The sequence below is a fragment of the Schistocerca cancellata genome, chromosome 6, assembly GCF_023864275.1.
Source record: "Schistocerca cancellata isolate TAMUIC-IGC-003103 chromosome 6, iqSchCanc2.1, whole genome shotgun sequence".
Classification (NCBI taxonomy): domain Eukaryota; kingdom Metazoa; phylum Arthropoda; class Insecta; order Orthoptera; family Acrididae; genus Schistocerca; species Schistocerca cancellata.
Window position 1 is genome coordinate 574522146 of NC_064631.1, and position 19402 is coordinate 574541547.

Genomic DNA, 19402 nt, shown 5'->3' on the forward strand with positions numbered 1-19402 from the left:
AATATGCATGAAAAATGCTTAAAAATGCATGAAAAATGAAAAGTGTCTAAATATGCAAGATCAAATAATAAAAAAAACCATGGTAGCTACTGTGTGCATTATATCTCAAAGTTGAACCTGTGCATATCAATCATGAGGAAGAGCGCCATCCACGTGAAAAATTGGTACATTTAGAATGCTGATATCATTTTCTGAATACTTTCTGATAGAGATAAGGAATGGGAGCCTTCTGGGATTATTTTCTAAACATTTGCAAATTGGGGACGCACACCGTGTTTCAAGAATTGTTCCTTCTTTCTTATTGTCGGTAACAAGTGGATGCGATGCAAGTGAGTCACAGTGAAACAATAAATATGTACAGGACCAACTTCGAGATATATCGCACGCTGAGAGGCATGCTCAAAATATTTTACATTAAAAAAAAAATATTATTTTTTTCAACAGCATTAACTCTTAATTATTAATTTAATATTGGACCAAAGCTTCATTTACAATTTATTTTACATTTTTCTACTATTGTAAACATAAACGACCAAGTACTGTTCCAAATGTTCGGTAGTAAGATTGCATCTTTGATCACTCAAAACCTTTTTATAAGCAGAAAAGGACCATTCTATATCAAATGAGGTAACTGGGCAGTATTTTAATTTTGGTGCTATGTTGGCACTTATTGTTTCTAGTAAAAGTTTACCCATCCCATTAATAAAACTATCAATTTGGCACAAGGGTTCAAATCTTGGGTTATTGTTTAAAAAGGTTTTCAAACTTTAAAGTTTTCTTGGGAATACCTCTGGCAATGAGGAGTTCAGTAGAAGAATTTTATTCATTAACTGACCAGATTCATTCAATGCCAAACCTCGAGTTTCAAGCTTTTTAATACTTGCAGATATATGGGAAAAATGTGTGCTAATCACACCAATGTCTTGTTTTAATACCGGAATCATTTAAAGCTTCCTTGCACTGGCAAATATGCCAACGCCTCTGCACTATCAAAGTCATTTACAACCCCTCTAATGGCCTTGAAACGTTCATTGGAAAACAACACAGCTACGACCCGGGTACCCCAACGTGTTATCACTAGTTCAGGAGGTAAAGGCACATTTGTTGATTTTTCTTTGTAGGTCTTGATGCGAGGAGGAGCCTTTAGAAACACTTTCTTTGTGGATGAAGTCAGTTTATTTACATTCACAAACATGGAACGTACTTCTTCAGCAAGGCGATGTACTCCATGAGCAAAGCACGTCACCCCATGGATCAAATTGGGATAAAATACTCTGAGGGATTTTCCTGCTTTGATCATATATGGAGCAGAATCTGAAATAAACACAAAAACCTTTTCCTCTGCGGAAGATTTTGGAAATATTTTTCTAATATCCTTATTCACAAATCTGGCAATCGCAGAATGATTTACTTTTTCAAGTTCTTTCCAGGCCCCTAAATAGGAAGAAGGAGGCTCTTCTTTTAAAGCATCAACAATTAAATTTGCAATGTCTGGAGTTTCGTCTGAAATCCAGGTAGTTCTGTCCTCGAGTTCATTGCATATTTATTCCAGAACATTTACGTAAATTGATGGTATGTAATTTTTACCCAATGTTGATTCATCTGATATATTTTGATTTAAGCAACATTTGCACAGGAAACCTTTGAGGATACAGTTTGTAAGTTTGGGATAAGGAATATTGCTTGCAATGAATGCTTCACATATATCCGTATTAAACCGACTTTTTTGGTTACCTTTGGACAAATGTCTGCTACTGCAACTTGCTGTTGTCAGAAGTTGTTTTCGTGGTCCTTTCTTCTGCATTCCTGCGAGAATAGAAAGCTAAACTGAAACAATGGACGTGCGACTAAAAGCTTGCATAGTTTAAGTCAATTGTTGCCGACGCGTACGGTATGACAACAGAGGGGATTAACCAGGGGTACAGGCACAAGAGCATTGACTCTGTCTGCCTGTTCCTGTTCCGTAATGATTTCGCTAGGCAGTGGCCTCTCAGTTAGCGACTGCATGCGGTTCTAGGTCCCAGTCAATCTGTGAGATATCAAAGTAGATCGAGCTAGAGACCGCCTGCCTAAATTTTTAAAATATTGTAAACATAGAGCGAAAGTATGCATCGTCACTAGTCTTTAGTTAAAATATGCAATAACTGGTGGGAAGGAGCCAAATACGCAAATGCATATGCAACATTCAAACACATGTAACCCGGTCTCTAATAATTACCAACCAATCAAAAGCCACCTATGGACTATACAGGGTGGAGAAAAATTAAGTCATGAAATTTAAACTCTGGATAGCTGATGCCAGTAGGAACCAAAATTACTAGTGTTTTGTAGGTAGACAACACACAATTTAAACTACGGAAACTTGGCGCCACGCGCTCCGACTGTCTGTGGGATTGCCGTGTTGAAGGATGCACTAGACAATGCATGACCATGAATGCTTTGCCAGCCAGAGATCGCGACGTATCCGAGGCGGCCTGCACGCTCGGTGGTAACGCACCAGTCTTCCACTCTGGGGGTGAATCTGCTGGGGTCCCAACACATCCATTGACGTTTCATGATAAGACGTATGGGGGAACAAATCCATCAACAGCTGTTAGTTTGCGTACATGATGTCTTTTACAAATTGTGTTGGCCCTGAAAAGGGCCTTTTTTGTACCCAGGACATAGTTTACTTAAAGTAGGTGCTTGAACTGGTGACCCTCTGACACGACACAAGCTTGGTAACATCGAACAGTGTTTTGCCGAACTCTTTCAAAGATTCCTGGCATTGCCCGTATGTGATTGGTGGCATGCTGAATGTGTTCTATTAATTCCTCTTTGTTTCTAGGTGGTTCGGGTCTGGGTGGGTAAACTATAACCTTGAAGAATCCCAACAGGAAAAAGACTGGTGGCGTGAGGTCTGGTGATCGTGGGGACCATGTCCTACAAGTGCCTCTGCCAATTATCCAGCCGTCAAAGAGGAGTTCATTTAAATGTCCATGCACAGTACGAGTGCTATATGTGGGCGCCTCATCATGCTGCAACCACATGCGTAGCTGTATGTCCAGGGGAACATCTTCCAGAGGCCAGGTACAGTTTCTTGCAAAAAGTGAAGGTAATTTGCATCCCGAAAGTCAAGGAGGTAAAAGGACCAGCCGAATCAGACGGTCACCCACAATGCCTACCTGAATGTAGAGCGAAAATCGTTCCTGGTGCCCATGTACGTACGTGACATGAGTATTTCCTCTTGCCCAGTAATGAATGTTTTGAGTGTTGTAAAGGCCATCCTGATGGAAGGTGCACTCATCGGTAAACAACAAAATGGCGCGGAGTTGGGATCTCATGCAACACGTCGCCGAAACCACCAGCAAAACCCTAGCCTGTGTTTATAGTCCACCACAGCATTTAGATCCTGGACAGGCTGGAAATGAAATTGATGCTGGCAGTCATCCCTCAAAACCTCCCAGATTAACTGATGAGTGACCCTCCATGTCATGTCCAACTGCTAGAGTACTTGGCATAGTCGCTTCATCAAAGTGCTCGAGAACAGTCTCTTCAAATGCAGCATCCTGTCATGTTCGAGGTCTTCCAGTATCTCCACGATATCCCACTACCGAGCATGTTTCACCAAGTCGCCTGTGAATTGCTGTAAACGTTTGCATCTTGCTGGGAACCATTCGTCATACAACCATCGAGCTTCATGCGCATTACTCTCTACCAGTCCGTAAACAAAACCATATCTTGTTGTTCTCTGATGTGAGGTGGAGACAAACAGCAAGACCTAGTCGACACGTGTGCATATCACATTGGGGCAGTGACAGGGCAAGAGACGTTTGTATGTGTGAACTGACAACGATAGCGCTGTCTGTCAACCAACGAATGACAACACAGCAATCCCACGGTCAATCGGAGCGCAAGGCATCTAGTTTACGTAGTTTAAAAATGGTGTTGTCGACTACACAACATTAGTAATTTTGGTTCTTACTGGCATCAGCTATCCAGGGTTAAATTTTTGTGACACACTTTTTCTCCACGCTGTATAATGCCACCACAACAGCAGTTTTGATGGTCAGTTGCTCCTGTTGAAGACCATGGAGACAACTGTGAAGGCTCAAAGTTTCACCCTGAATCGAGGCTTAAATTACAGTGAATAAACTTTACAATTAAATTTAGTGATATGCAATGTAACTGTGACACTAGGGAGTTACGGCCATTACAACTTGACATACATAATAGACCTTACAATGCTTAGTTATTTAGAGGAAATTAACATCCACAATAAGAACGAAACATCAAGATCAAGTACAACAAAACCTGAAATTGAAGAATACAAGCTCAGTAGTAAGAGGTGGCAATTTTGTAATACACAACAAGACTCCAGCATTATCTTGGCATTATCCATAAACAATTTATTTGCACTATGGAAACTTAAGTTTGTCTGCTTGTGTCTGTGTATATGCGGATGGATGTGTGTGTGTGCGCGCGAGTGTATACCTGTCCTTTTTTCCCCCTAAGGTAAGTCTTTACGCTCCCGGGATTGGAATGACTCCTTACCCTCTCCCTTAAAACCCAAATCCTTTCGTCTTTCCCTCTCCTTCCCTCTTTCCTGATGAGGCAACCGTTGGTTGCGAAAGCTTGAATTTTGTGTGTATGTTTGTGTGTCTATCGACCTGCCAGCGCTTTTGTTTGGTAAGTCTCATCATCTTTCTTTTTAGAAACTTAAGTTAAAATAGACATGAGATTTGAACTCCCTCATGCTTAATTCAAGTCCAAAGCCATAACTACTGAGCCAACTCATAGTAGATGGTGTTGCTTGCAGTGAATGTTATGCTAATTATAATAACCGGAAAGACAAATGCATCAAACAGATCACTAATGAACAGCCATCTTTTGTTCATAATGATCTGTGTCAACAACTTGACATCTAAATATGGTGAAACCCTGCTTTTACACTTTTCAAGGGACTTCAAAACAATGGTGTAAACTGTGGGAAAATGTAAAATGTATTGAACAACATTTTAAGCTGGAAAAGTTACAAATAGGATACCCCCTTGCATTTTCGCACTTTATGTATGATAAATGTATAAAATAGGTATCAAAAGACTTGTCAGGGACTTGTCTATTATCTAATAAAAACCATGGATATAACTGAAACTAGTAACCATCTGGGAAGTAGGAACGTTTGACTCAATTTCAGATATCGTATTCGGTGATTTTTTTTAGAAGGCCTGCGACTGTCATTCATTACTTGAATAATGAAATACTGCTCCAGTTACATGTTTTTTCATGCTTAGCATGACACATTTCAAAGACTTTTCCTTGCTGTTAACCGCAAATTTTTACGTAAATATTTTGTGCAGTATTTGAATATGTGTTGGTCTGCGTCTCTTGCAATGTTGACGTCTTTTTGAGGTTATCAGGTACTGTGCCTGAGTTATGTAGAAAACCACACACATGCAAACAATCACTCACATTGCTGGTTTGTGTAATATAACAAAACATAGATACGGAAATACTGCACTTGACTACGAGAATAAATTCTCTAAACACTTTTTGCTCAACATGAAAAAATAAGTAATTGGCACTGTGTTTAAATCAATAACATTTCAGCAATGCAAAATCAGTGGAAGGTGTCCACTAGCATTACAAGTAGCCAAATGACAAAACACGACAGGAGTGTCACGACAATCACAAAAATCATGAACCTGAACATGTGCAATAGAAACAGTTTGGAAATGGTTGTGATTGGTCATAATATCTTTATTTGCACAAATCTAGTTACTCCCATCAGCCACCACCCCGAGTAGAGCTTGGCAATGCCAAGAGATACAGCACAGATTGTTCAACATCTTACTTGTTTACCGGTTCAAATCTGCTGAGTGTCAACAAACTTAACCACGTAATGTTTGCAAACCCTACTTAATAGCCAATATGATACCAGTGTCATTTTATGTCAGTTTCATTAAGTGTAACTTGCAGGAAAATAATAAATATGTTTACACGAAATCGGGTGTGAATTAACATTGTGGACATACGAAATATGACAGAAGTGTGTGTGTGTGTGTGTGTGTGTGTGTGTGTGTGTGTGTGTGTGTGTGTGGGAGGGGGGGGGGGGGGGTCGTCTTAAACAGTGGGAAAACATCAATTCCAGGAATGTAAAACTGCGGTTATACTGTACAAGAGAGTGGAAGAACCAACGTCAGATTGATACTGCTGACAAAAGCCCACATTTATGGAGCTGTCCGATGATGGGGAAGTTTCAAATGCATTTCCTCGTCAGTTTATCAAAATGATGCTCAATAGCTACTGACCCTTTCTTGAACTGAGAATGGGACTCAAATGTGGCTCTCTCCACAAGTTTGCAAGAAATTCAACAAGCAGAACCATTTCCAAAAATTATTGGTGTTAGTGGTGAGCAGTAGTGCAACAATATACTTGGTAACTTTTCATATTTGAGGGGCTGCGCACCAGTTTTATTACATATTAATTACAAGAAAAGAGGGTTAACACTATAAATACCCCCATTATCATGTTTCACCACAATACATATAATCCTAATTTAACAGACAGGTAACTGATCATTCTGCTGCTCAAGAATCCCACACATGCCCAGAGGATGTGTGTACCCTACATAATGCTAATGCTGCACACACACACACACACACACACACACACACACACACACACACACACACACACACACACACACAGTGTTGTGTAAGTAACAATACTTAAGCTACAAATTACTTTTATTACAAATGTAATATGAATGTCCTTTTTCCTCTCTCTAACAAGCTGTTTCTCTAGCTATTCTGTTAATTCTATCTAGCTATTCTGTTAATTCTATCTTCAACAAATGGATAATAAGCTAATGTATAAAGTAAGTTTCCATGAAAGTTTATAAATTACAATAAATGAACTCAATAAAGACATCTCCCACCTCCTGCCAAAATGAGAGAGAGAGAGAGAGAGAGAGAGAGAGAGAGAGAAGTTACCTTCGTCTTGTCTGTGGTACTCCGTAATTGCCTGCCTGGAGTATTCCAAAAGTGCACTGATAACCCATTTTCTGTAGACATCTAAGTGTTAGTTTCAAAACCATGCTTCGCTTGAATGAGACAAAATTTCGAACATTTTCAAGAATGAAGTATCTAGGGCGGTAATAGTCGCAGTACGATAAATATGAAACAATTAGTGAATTCTGAAAAAAGAAGAATTTTCTTCATTAGTAAATTTTTTATTTATAGAATCAAACAATTAAAAGGTAATTTTGAATACTAATTTTCATATACCTTAAACAGTGAGTACTGCCGTGAATTGAACCTATTCATTCCACTAAAACCCTGGCATGGCGGTCCCCCACAGAGCAAATCAACTTCCCCCTTTTGTGGCAGACGTTGGTTTTTGTCATTTGTGTGTTGACCCTGCAAAATTCAATATTACACTGAACTGACATTATACTAAAAACATACTGAAGCAAGAATTTAGTTTCATACTCTTATTTGTTGATGGGTATAATATGTTTCAAGTTACCTATGCTGGGTGTATACGTGGACAAGGAAAAACCTTTGAATGGTTATGGTTTTATACACGGGCGTAGAATTTCCTGGTACTTTAGAAAACTAAACTCAGGGAAAAAGACACTTTTTGGAAATATCTTTGATGTGCAGCAACATGTATGCTGCATATTTTCGTATTACTAGAGTATACATTGGGATTCCACCAAACACAGCATGTTACTTTCTGAATCACTGAAATCGAGATTGCGATGCACTTTTGTAAGCCAGTCATGGCTCATGACACGTGATCTCGCCAGCCGATGACAGCAGATATTCACAGCACAGGACACGTGATGTAGTCAGCAAACAGCAACATCACTGTTAAGTAGCACGAACACACAAACAGGGAAAGTTAACAGTTTAAATTAATATACATAGTGTGATACAAGAAAAGCAAAGCTTTCACATATAAAATTGGTCTCACGCTGCAAGAGAAGCTAAGCTTTCGCATATAATGTCGATATTTCTTGCGTGAGTTACACTTTAAGATAGATCACACAAATGTGCCAGTAACATTTTTAATAATGACATAAATGTCTGTTTTTTAGGGTTCAAAATTCTTCTAAATGGCTCGTTATCAAAGACTTGGCTTTTAAATGAGTCAAATGCTCTTTGATTTTAGAAATTCATGGCATATTTTCTCGCACATAGTTCAACTTACGTAAAAGAATATTTACTTCAAAACTAATGCTTTTCAAACCACCATTCGCAATATTTTCCTGCGACCTGTTAGAAATAGGTTCGTTTCAGCAGTTGCCAGAGAGCGCAGGTAACAGGCGACACCGCGTTTGCGCATCTACCATGACGTAGGAAGCCCGTATGTACGTACGTGTAAAACATTAAAAGATCATACATTATGCCATAAAAGAAACAAGACATCAGAGGATACTGCAACAGCATTGGAATTTCATGAACCATACTAAAATGTGCACATTTAAAGTGTATACTTAAAGTGCACATTTATATGTCCAGATTCCCAATGAAGTAGACCTCGACCTGATATCAAGCTTTTCAGTGTGGTTTTCGGTACATAAATTTTCTTGGACTACCAGTACTGTATTATATAATGTTTGGTTCTTTATTCTGGCATAATGCTATACGTGCTAGAAGAAGAAAACATGCACCTGAAATGCAGCAAACAGTTGAAACTAGCCAGTACTCTGGAATTAAACATTTCGTTTCAAATACATTGACTGCCTCTGTGGAAAAGATTAATGAAAGTCAAATTTCTTTAGCAAACAAACAAAAATAGCTTCACTGTTCTGCAAGGCGATTAATGCTCGACTGTCAGAAAGGGGGAAATAAAATAAAATCTGAAACTAATAACATATTTTGGCCTTCCGTAATTATGTGACTGTATTTTAATTCACTTTATAGCTCCTGGCCACAGATATCCATTTTGTTTTCATTTGACGTGAGAGCAAACGAAGGGGAAACAGCAAAATCCCTAAGCGTAAACACGGGTCACATGGAGACTACCCACTTTGCGCATCATCCCCGGATCTACTGTGTTTGCGAAGCGGGTCAATACTAAACAAAATCTAATTTTCAAAAATACGTTCCATCTTCTAGCGCACATCTTTCTGAAAAAGTCTAAAACATAACACATAGGTGTTAGAGGAAATGTAAGACATGTTATTTGGTGTTAAGTGTACCAAAGCGCAGTGCTACGCCTCTTCATACTGCATTCTTCCATAGTACATTTTGTACTGGATGCCATCAAACCTACACAGGGCAGTGGAAATTGAAATGTCCTGTGGTGCCTCTCCTGCTCCCAGTCGGCCCGTTTGACAGCCTGCCCCTCTAAAGAAAAAATTCTCACAATTAATAGCCAGGATTATTTGTAATCGGGAGAACAAGAACTCTGCAGAAAATTTGCACTCTTTATTGTCTATTAGCTAATAACTTGCTGTGTGACATTAAATTAAATATAGGATGCATAAAACAAATAAAGACAAGAGACAAGCATGAAGTACACATTTCTTCAGTCCTTAGCTCCTAGCATTTTTTCCTCTCTAATCTTGCTACAGCTTTACATGGCGTGCTTTCCTTTCTGCGAAAGAATCTGTTAGCTCATCAAAGTTCGTCAAATGTTTTGCTACATGAAAAATCGAAATGTCGTTATCTAATACTGAAAAAGCTGTTAATACAAATAATACCCAAGACTGGTGTGGTTTCTTGATCTGATTACCTCTATTTTGTCACTGTCTGCTAGGTAAAACAAAATAGGCCTTTCTAAAATTGCAGCAATTTTGTAACACACACCAAATAAACGAGACTGTTTAGGCACAAATAGTCATTTTTATAACACAACTGAATATAACTCACTAAGTACCAATATCAAATTCCTATAAGGCCTACGACAAGCAAAAAGCTTTATGTTGGAAAATGTTTCACATTTCATTCATAGGCACCAGTTTCTCAAGCACGAGATCGAAAAGTAGTATTACAAAATTTTTATATAAATTTGGAATCGTCTTATTCTTTCATAATTTGTGTGATGTCCCCGTTTCTTCTCCTTCCTTGTTCTAACAAACAATCTTGTCATCAAGAATTCTGTAGCTATTCTTGCCATTGTCAAAATTTGTTCGCCGGTTAACTTCACAAACACTGCCAGAATCACAGGTTTACTTATCCCGCGAATATTGTCTGGTTAGGGGTTGTTACAGATTCATACAACACGTTTTCCACGTTACTTCCAGAATACAACTTAAGCGGGCTGCTAACCGGGGACTGTACAACTGGTCCTTACTAGTGTAGCGATCTTGCCAAAAATTGTCAAAATTTCATTTTCTTTGATACACCGAGAAGATAATACGTAATCTTTCTCACCTGTTATTCCTGTTAGTCGTTTATTTCCACTCTGGTAGTCTAAATCTATGGATTTTGGTAGCAATTGTAACAACGCTGAACATTTGCAAACCCAATCAACCACACAGAGAGCGATTGGCGTTCATCCCTTCGGTTTTATTCCGCTCAGCTCGCATAGCCCCGTCCTCTTTTGTCTGCAGGAAAGTTTATTTCTAGGTACGACGAGAATTCCCCTGACAGACATCACATACACTAAGCAAGCATACAAAAATCAACTTATGATTCATCCAGAAATTAACTTAAAATGTGTTCAAAAATGTTCAAAAAGCAACAGAGATGCGTTTCAAAATCATACGAATAATCGATAGACCAACGTGCGCTGGTTGCTAGGTGCTTTGTGAAACCAGTTTTTTCCCCCCTCCAGAACATGAATCTGGCGCCCCCTTTTCCCCCTAACATTTAGCTGCTTGCTGCGACTGCTTGCACAGACAACAGCCACATTCCTGTTGCCAGAAGTGGGAGAATCTACAACTCAAACGCGACTCAACTGCGCAGGCGCACAAGCCCGCTCATAACTCTAAAACAAATCTAATGTAAACAGTTGTGACTTCACACTCATCGGAGGCAATTTGTTGTTATGAAGCATTGCATAGTCTTCATGAAACCTGTGACACATTTTGCTGTTGTCAGACGGTTGCATGAGCACTGCGTGTCGTTGTCGTATATGGCGCATTTCCTTTTGCAATTTAAGTTATTTTCGTTTTTTTCTCTCATTAATGTTTTATTGTTGAAGAATTATTCTACAGTACAGGAATACAGTAACATGCTTTGGTAGAGTATCAGTTCTTACCAGTCAAAATTACAAAAATTTAACTGAAAACTAAAACAATGAAAAATTCCCGGGTTTTTCCCGATTTTCTCCCAGATGAAAAAATTCCCGGGTTTTTCCAGGATCTCCTGGTTGTCCCAGGTCGTATACACCCTGCTATGGTTAATAGCAATAGAACTATGCCTGATGCAAAAACAGAAAATGTAAACACAATTTTAGCAATAAATAAAAATGAACAAAAAAATTAAAAGTAGTGTACAGCATTTCAGTCACTGCTGCACTGTCACAAAAAGTAACTCTGTTTATCTATTAATAAGTCAAACTTCTTATAGTAAACTTTGCTACTCACGTTCATAACAAGCTTAAGTAACAAATTACAGTCCTCAGAAAATACTGTGCAATTTGGATTGTTAAGGCGAAAAGCATGAGCTGCAACATCTTCTTTCTCTATGGCCCAACAACATTCGACGACACCTGACTGATGCAGGCCTTCTGAAAGACCTGCAAAGAATTTTGTTCCAATCAATCACTTTCAAGAGAGAGAGAGAGAGAGAGAGAGAGAGAGAGAGAGAACTAGTCTTAAGACAATAACATACCTCCACATCCAGCGAACACATCTAATGATTTCAACTTATTTGATAGTTTTGGCCAGTCTTTATATTTATTTTCAACTTTTTTTGTTTCATCAGAAGATTTGCCTTTTCCCTTTCCTTTTCCCTTCCCCTTCCCCTGAAAAACGAAAAATAACACAAACTTTAATTTCAATTTTCTGAAGCAAATTTTGTATAAAAACACAATTGCTTTTTAACAAATATTATTTCATTTCATAGCAGAAATACATGTGCCTGCACTGATAAAGTAACCATTAATTACAAATAACTAAATTAAAAATTACTAACAACACTTAGCCAAGCCATCAGTTTTAAAATTTACTGGTCAGTTAAAGAGCAAATAAGCAGAAATACTGATGTGTTTGTGAGTACTGTTTAAGGAGGAAACGTACAATTGATAATTAAATTCTGAACACTAATGCGCAAATATATCAACTCACTGGAAAACAATTAATTCTAAAAGGGTGTGCTGAAAAGTAATGCCTCCAAATGTTTTATGCAAAAACTCTTAATGCATTTTAAATAAAACTAACTTTATTAACATTCTACACATTTATTCTTCATGTCTACAGATTTATTTCTCTATGTAGTAACCGTGATGACTAACATTCCTCCCAATAAGCGACGAGTTTGTTGATTTTGTCACTGTACAATGTTTGTCTTTTGTTGATGGAGCCACAACCTCAACTCTGCTCCCACCACTATCAATTGAAGTCCTCGAATGTGTTCTTTAAGTTTTGAAAACAGATGGAAATCGGATGGAGTCAAGTTGGGACTGTATGGAGGATGATCAATGACCGTCAAGCCAACATGTTTGATTGCTGCAGGTGTAGCAGCATTCGAGGGTGGCCTGGTAAACTGATAATGAAGGAGAGGGTGCTCCATGCATGAGCAAACTCTTCAAATTCAAAACTCAATTACAGCTCGCAGTTTCTCACGCACTGAAATAGTTACACTGCCATGTTACATTCCACAATTCAGAGCCATTTAGCAAGCAGAGGGCTGCATATGTAAACAAGGAGGATAAGGATGTAGGATGTTAATAATGTTTGCTTTATTTGAAAAGCTTTAAGAGTTCTCAAATAAAAAAATTCAGAGGCATTACTTTTCAGCAATCTCTTGTATGCCTGTGGCCACACTAAGTGTGGTTTACTTTAGTACAAATATCTGGATTTATTCACTCTGTTATTCCTACACATTCTCTTTGTAGTAACTACCTGGCTGTGAACTTTGAACAGACTTCCTGTTCTAAATTAAGAAAACATTTTAAAATGAATGGTTTAGTTACCTTTCCCTGGCTACCGATCAATGATGCTTTGTGGCAAGGCTCATCAAATGTGCAATCTGTTGAATTATATGCCTCCGAAAAATAAAATCTATCTGGGCCTTCATCAGTCCACTGTGTTACTGTGACATCCAGATTTTCACTGTACACCACATAGCACTTCCCAACAACGTTATCAAATGACACAACACATTCTGTGGAAGACAAAAAAAATTAGAAGCATCAATATATATATATTTTTTTCCCCCTGAAATGTAATACCAGTTTCACTAAACACCTTATTTTTCTTTTATGTAGCTATTGTCATAAGGGAAATACAGATATATAGTTATTGTAATTGCTTATGTTGGAATTACTCTTACATTTTAATTTTAGTTTCAGTTTCATTATTTGTATGCTTTTATACTTACTGTAATATGCAGAACTATGATGGATGTAAGGGTGTGTGTGTGTGTGTGTGTGTGTGTGTGTGTGTGTGTGTGTGTGTGTGTGTGTGTGTTTGTTTTTAAGCAAGATTATTGTTCACACCACTTTGAATGATCCACTGATCCTGTTGTTTTATTTTCTATTGCCAGGTGAACATGTGCATGTGTGAGGTGAAAAACGTGAGGCTATACATACTATACATATATGCTGTTCTACAAGCAAAACCTAAAAATGCAGAAGGGTTGGGGTGTGGGGTGTAGGGGCACAGAACTAAAATATAACAACTAACTACTCTGAGATCCATTAAAATGTCCTGCTTAACAATTAATCAAGACAAACATGGGCAACATGCAAAAGATTAAATCCTACTTCAGAGAAGAATAAGGCATACACATTCAAATAAGCAAGCACACCTCACTCATACATGACCACTATCTCCAGCTGCTCTGGCCAGAATGCAACTGTCACATTGGATGAAAGCAGCAATCCGCAGCGAGGTGAGGGACCAGTGTGTGCATTGGTAGTGAGCGGCACACAGTAAGGGTGAAGGATATGAATTGGGAAGAGGTTATAGGACAGAGGGAGAATAAACTGTTGGATGGAGAGTGCTGGGACAGTACGTTACCACAGATCATGGCCAGGATAACTTTGGGAGCAGATAATGTGTTGCAAGGAATAACGCCTCTCTGGGCAGTCGTCAAGTGCTGACAGCAACATACACAACTTATTCGTCACATGGTTGCAGTGGGCTCAGCCACTACAGTGCATATGGCACAAAACTTCACAACCCCGAAACTACACAGCCAGACCAGCAGATGGCATCAACAGCACTCTGACCAGGTCACCACGCAGCATACACGCCGATGGTAAAGGTTGTTGTCAAACAGCACTTCTTCATGCATTCACCATGTCATGTGCAGAAATAGGCCAATATGTATCAGTCCCAAGGCAGCTATTTAGGCCACTGCAGAAGCTCTGGAGAGCAGTTGCACCCCAGACAGCACTGTGAACATCTCCATTAGGCTGCAGCACAGACTGGGCCCTTGTCTTCTGGACAGCACACTGTCTCCTCAGCAGGACCATAACTGATCAATTATATTCTCATTGAGACTTGGTGTATCTGTACTATTGTTTTTCTAGCTGCAAGATAGTGTCAGACTGGAAGTTTCTATCTTGAGTAGACTTTGGCATTTCACAACTGTTGGCTCTCAATACTTATTCAGTGAATTACACTAAAAGAGTCACGTGTTTTTCTTCTTGACTGGAGCTTGGATTTGGACTCTGGTTTTAAACCTGAAGTGAGGAACTTACTTTTCTGCTTTAATCTAAAGTTATTGGGACTTCAAGACTCTGCTCATTAAAGAGCGTGTGACTCCAAAAACTTGATTCACTGTTTTTAACATGAAGCTCTTACGATTGTGCTCACTGAAGCGTACGTGAAACTCATGTATACTCTGTGATTCTAGATGTCCAAGTGGCTTTGTTATTTACAAAGCACCATTTAGTTTCACTTGCTGACGAACAATGCTTTCTTTTGTTTCATTGTGGAGGTTTTTCTTTTGAAAATTATAATCTATAAACTTTTGTTTGTTCCCCATACCTGAGCTATTTACTTGTGCCCACCAGCAATGGACACATTGTCTATCTTAGTTAACAAAGTTAACATCAGCGATACCATGTTCTACAATGTAAAATAATGGCTGGTTATCAGTGTGTATCTGTGGACAAGGACAAAAAATTTCCCAATTTTTCTCAAATTTCATGATTAAAAATACATGTTTTCTTGGAGGAAAATTACACTTTCTCTATGTTAGGTGACACATTCACCCTATTGGCTAAGTAGTGATATACTGCTGAAGGTCAAATGAAATAAATAAATAAAAAAAACATTCCCTCTGAACCATACAACTTATCAACCCTTTGAATGGTAAAGGATTTATACACTGGTGTGAAATTTCTGGCAATTTAGAAAAAGAAATGGAATAAATAAGCAACCCTTTTGGAAAGATGTTTGATGAGCAGCAACATGTATGTTGCATATTTTCATATTGCGAAAGTATAAATATGAATTTCAGCAAACACAGCATGTTAATTTCCGAAGCATTGTATGTCTGAAATCTAGACTGCGATGTGCTTTTGTCAGCCAATCACAGCTCACATCACATTATCCTGCTGGAAAATGATAGCAAATATTCAGAGCATGGGACAAGTAATGTAGTCAGCCAATAGTTATATCACTGTTAAGTAGTACAAACACACAAATAGGAATACTTCATGGTTTTTATATTAAAAAAAAAAAAAAAAAAAGTATAGTTACAAGAAAAGCTAAGCTTTCACATATAGTATGTCTTTTTTGCGTGTGTTACCCTTTAAGATATATTAAACACAAATGTGCCAGTAAAATTTTAAATGACTATGTAAACATCTGGTCTCCTGTGGCCAAAATTTTTCTACAGGACTGCTCCTCCAAGTGCTGTGAGCATGTGCAGCAGTGTGGCATGTTGTTTGGAGGAGACATATGGAGCTATCCTACTTAGAATTAGGGCAATTGTTTTATCATATCCTATCCAGATAAGGAATGCAAAATTAGAAAGCAGTCCTTACTCTTACTCTGCAATACTGTTATGTAACGTTTCCAATCAAGTTTACATCTAGACAGCACAGAAAAAAGCTAGTAATAAGGAATAAAAATTTCTTGCAAAAAAACAGTTATTTGTACACACTAGCAATACGAACAATAAGCCCTTCACAACTTTTTCAAACTGTGTAGAAATTAACAAGGTTACTTGTGAAACCAAGGAACTATATAATTGGCAGTTTATATTCTGCTCCAGAAGTAAATATCAACCCTCATATAGAGTTACAATGATAAAACATGGTGTGCTGCCAGTCTATAATTTACTGAAGAATGTTGTTCTGTAATTTTAAGATGTAAACAACACAGATTAAGAAATACTATCAAGCCTGTAAGAGGTACCAGACAAATGTTGAAACATGTCTTGTGATCAAACAATTGTGTTTCACAGAATGTCAATATGTCAAATTCTGCTAAGGCTTTCAGTGTCGTCTTCGGGAAGCCAATTTTCTTGGCATACTGTTACTGTATTATCGTATGCTTCGTTCCTTTTTTACGGCAAAATGCCCTATGTGCCGGAAGATGGAAATGTGCACATGAAATTCAGTGAACAGTTGAAACTAACTAATAGAGTGGGATGAAACACTTCATTTCAAATAAATTGACTGCCTATGTGGAAGAGATTAATAAAAACCAAATTTCTTCAGCAAACCAACAAAAACAACTTCATTGTTCTGCAAAGTGATTAATGCTCGATTGCCAATTGCGTGAAAACATAATAAAATCAGGCAAATGAAACTAATAATATATTTTTTAGTCTTCCATAATTACTTGCATGTATTTTAACTCGTCTGATAGCTCATAACCACAGAAATCCATTTTGTTTTCATTTGATGTGAGAGCTGTAAATGAAGAGAGAATAACAAAATCATGAAACGTAAATGCAAGTCACATGGAGACTACTCCCCACTACAACTCCAAATGCTCTGCGCATTTGTGAATCTGGTAGCTTGGGCATCCCAGAAAAATTGTTCCGGATAGCATCTGGCTCCTTATATATCTAACAGCCACACTTCAAGTAGCGAGACGAGGGAGATGATGCTAGTCATACACAATTTAAGCTCTGCACATGAGCCCTTTGACAATGAACCTAATTTAAACAATTATTACCCCATGTTCATTGAAATCAGTTTGATGTTACGAAGTACTGCATAATCTTCATCCTAAAGCCTTTGGCACATTTTGCTATCGGTGGACACTTGTGTGTGCTCTGTGTTTTGTTGTTGTAAATGGCATATTTTCTCTGCAACTAAAATTTTATAATCGTGTTTTTCTCTTGTTCACGTTTCATTGCTGCAGTATTATTCTGCAGTGGTGGGCTAAAGTGAAATTCTTTGTTAGGGTATCAATTCTTACCAGTAAATATTACAAAAATTTAGTTAGAAACTAAAACTATGAAAACTTCCTGGAATTCTGAAAGTTCCTGGGTTTTTCCCAGGTTTCTCCTGGAGAGAAAAAATTCCCAGGTTTTTCCCGGGACCTAATACACCCTGCTTATGGTTTAATTTCTTCATTTTAATTCTAATGTTAAGGTGTCCTCCGTGTACATTATGGATAAAATATATGACTGTCAGAGTTGATATGTTTTTGTATCTATGACAGAATCTCAGCATTTCTCGAAACTGAAAACATTTTACATAATCTGTTCTGTACAGAAAGAGTGCTGTAGAAAGAACATCTGAATGAGGTACTTATACACAGTTGGTCCTCTCAAATTACACATGTTACACGAATCACACATATTGTATAATTAGTATAGAACACTAACCTTCATCACTCCAGTATAGTTTATTAAGATCTGCCTGCTGTGCAGCTTCACGACCTTTCATAGTGTTCTCAGGCCTATAAAATTTATTTACTCTTAATTTAACGTCTCTTGAGATTACATCACTCGAATGAATAAATATTGATGAAATGTAGCCAATGCAGAATGGCTGTGGTGTCTCTTCATTTGATCCTTTAACAAAATCTGAAGTTTTTCGATAGAATTCTGGATAAAGATCTTCTTCAACCTGCAGGTAAAAAGGAATATTGTACTATTCGAAACCAGTGTAATCGAACAGTTTCACATTTTTGAAACTTTATCTATTATCTAAATAATAGCAGTGGCTCAAGATGCTACTTTATGCCTATGCAGAGTTAATTTTTGTGTGGTTGAAAAGCAGTGCAAGTCAGGAATGTGAATTCAGTTGAAGCCAGGAAGAGGGGTAGTGAGGAGTGGAGGGTAGGCGGAAGTTTGTAGACGGAAGAAGGGTGGCAGGACAAGTGTAGGATGGGAAAACACCAAGGACAGGGGCAGGAAATGATGGGTGGAAGGAAGGGGAGCACGGACAGGTCTGTGCAAAGGGTGAGCAGAGGATGCGAAGAGGGCAAGGATAGGGTGGGGGCAACAGTCAGGAGGAGAATGTTGGGGGTACGTGAGAGGATAGAGAATTTTGCAAACGCATTAGAGGTGCAAAAAATTATGTACCCTTAGTGTCTATAAATTAGCAAGCATAAGTACAACTAATTTTATTATAACATTAATAATAATTAAACAGAATGAAATTAGTTCATAAAGCTGCTGCTGATTTGTGTATGATATCCTATACAGAGTATTAACTTATACGTAGGAAAACTCCGTGGAATCACTTCTCTGTAATAACCTGTATGCATTGTTTTGGTCCTTTTCTTTCAAGTTTGACACCTTGGATCTACAGGCATTTTTCTTTTTAAATGTTTGTTTTTGGAAGAGTTAGGTCTAAGTCTTCATATGTTTATCCGAGTTGCCATGGTACTAAAGGGTGCATACGAACATAAGCAAAGAATTTCCCAGACTTTTCCCAAATCTCTCAGTAAAGAAAATACACTTTTTTCCCCAGGCAAAAATATACTTTTTGCCCATTGAAAGTACATTTTTCTCCACATTATGTGACAATATACTTCCCCAATTAAATAAAAAAGGATGAGCCAGCCACTTTGCAACACTGTAAAATCTCCAACCTAAAAAACACAAGGCAAGAGAAACATAGATGGTGAAAAGACAAACACCAAGTCGAACAGACAGCACCAGAGAGGGTGAGGAAGAGCTAAAATGAAATTAGGGTGAACGCCTGGGAGAGAAGGTTGGGTGCCGACCCTTAGATTGAGTAATAAACCCTACCCCCTCTCAAATAAAACTTTAACTTGATCAGCTGTTGAGGCATGATCAGCTGTTGAGGCATTGTCAGCCAACACTATAAGTAGTGCATCAGGAAGGTTTAAAGTCCACCTCAGTGCGGCTAAATTTAG

General features: G+C 38.2%; 1 protein-coding gene across 1 annotated transcript in view; it reads right to left on the reverse strand.

The window, feature by feature from the left end:
• LOC126191247 (DNA (cytosine-5)-methyltransferase 1-like) overlaps window positions 1–19402 on the reverse strand; it is a 253242-nt gene that overhangs the window by 63389 nt on the left and 170451 nt on the right. The window contains exons 17-22 of the mRNA XM_049932057.1: window positions 17901–18144; window positions 13075–13265; window positions 11772–11904; window positions 11525–11676; window positions 7269–7400; window positions 6975–7177 (exon numbers count right to left, since the gene is read on the reverse strand). Of these exons, the coding sequence (XP_049788014.1) occupies window positions 6975–7177; window positions 7269–7400; window positions 11525–11676; window positions 11772–11904; window positions 13075–13265; window positions 17901–18144 (1055 nt within the window). The remainder of the gene's footprint in view (window positions 1–6974; window positions 7178–7268; window positions 7401–11524; window positions 11677–11771; window positions 11905–13074; window positions 13266–17900; window positions 18145–19402) is intronic.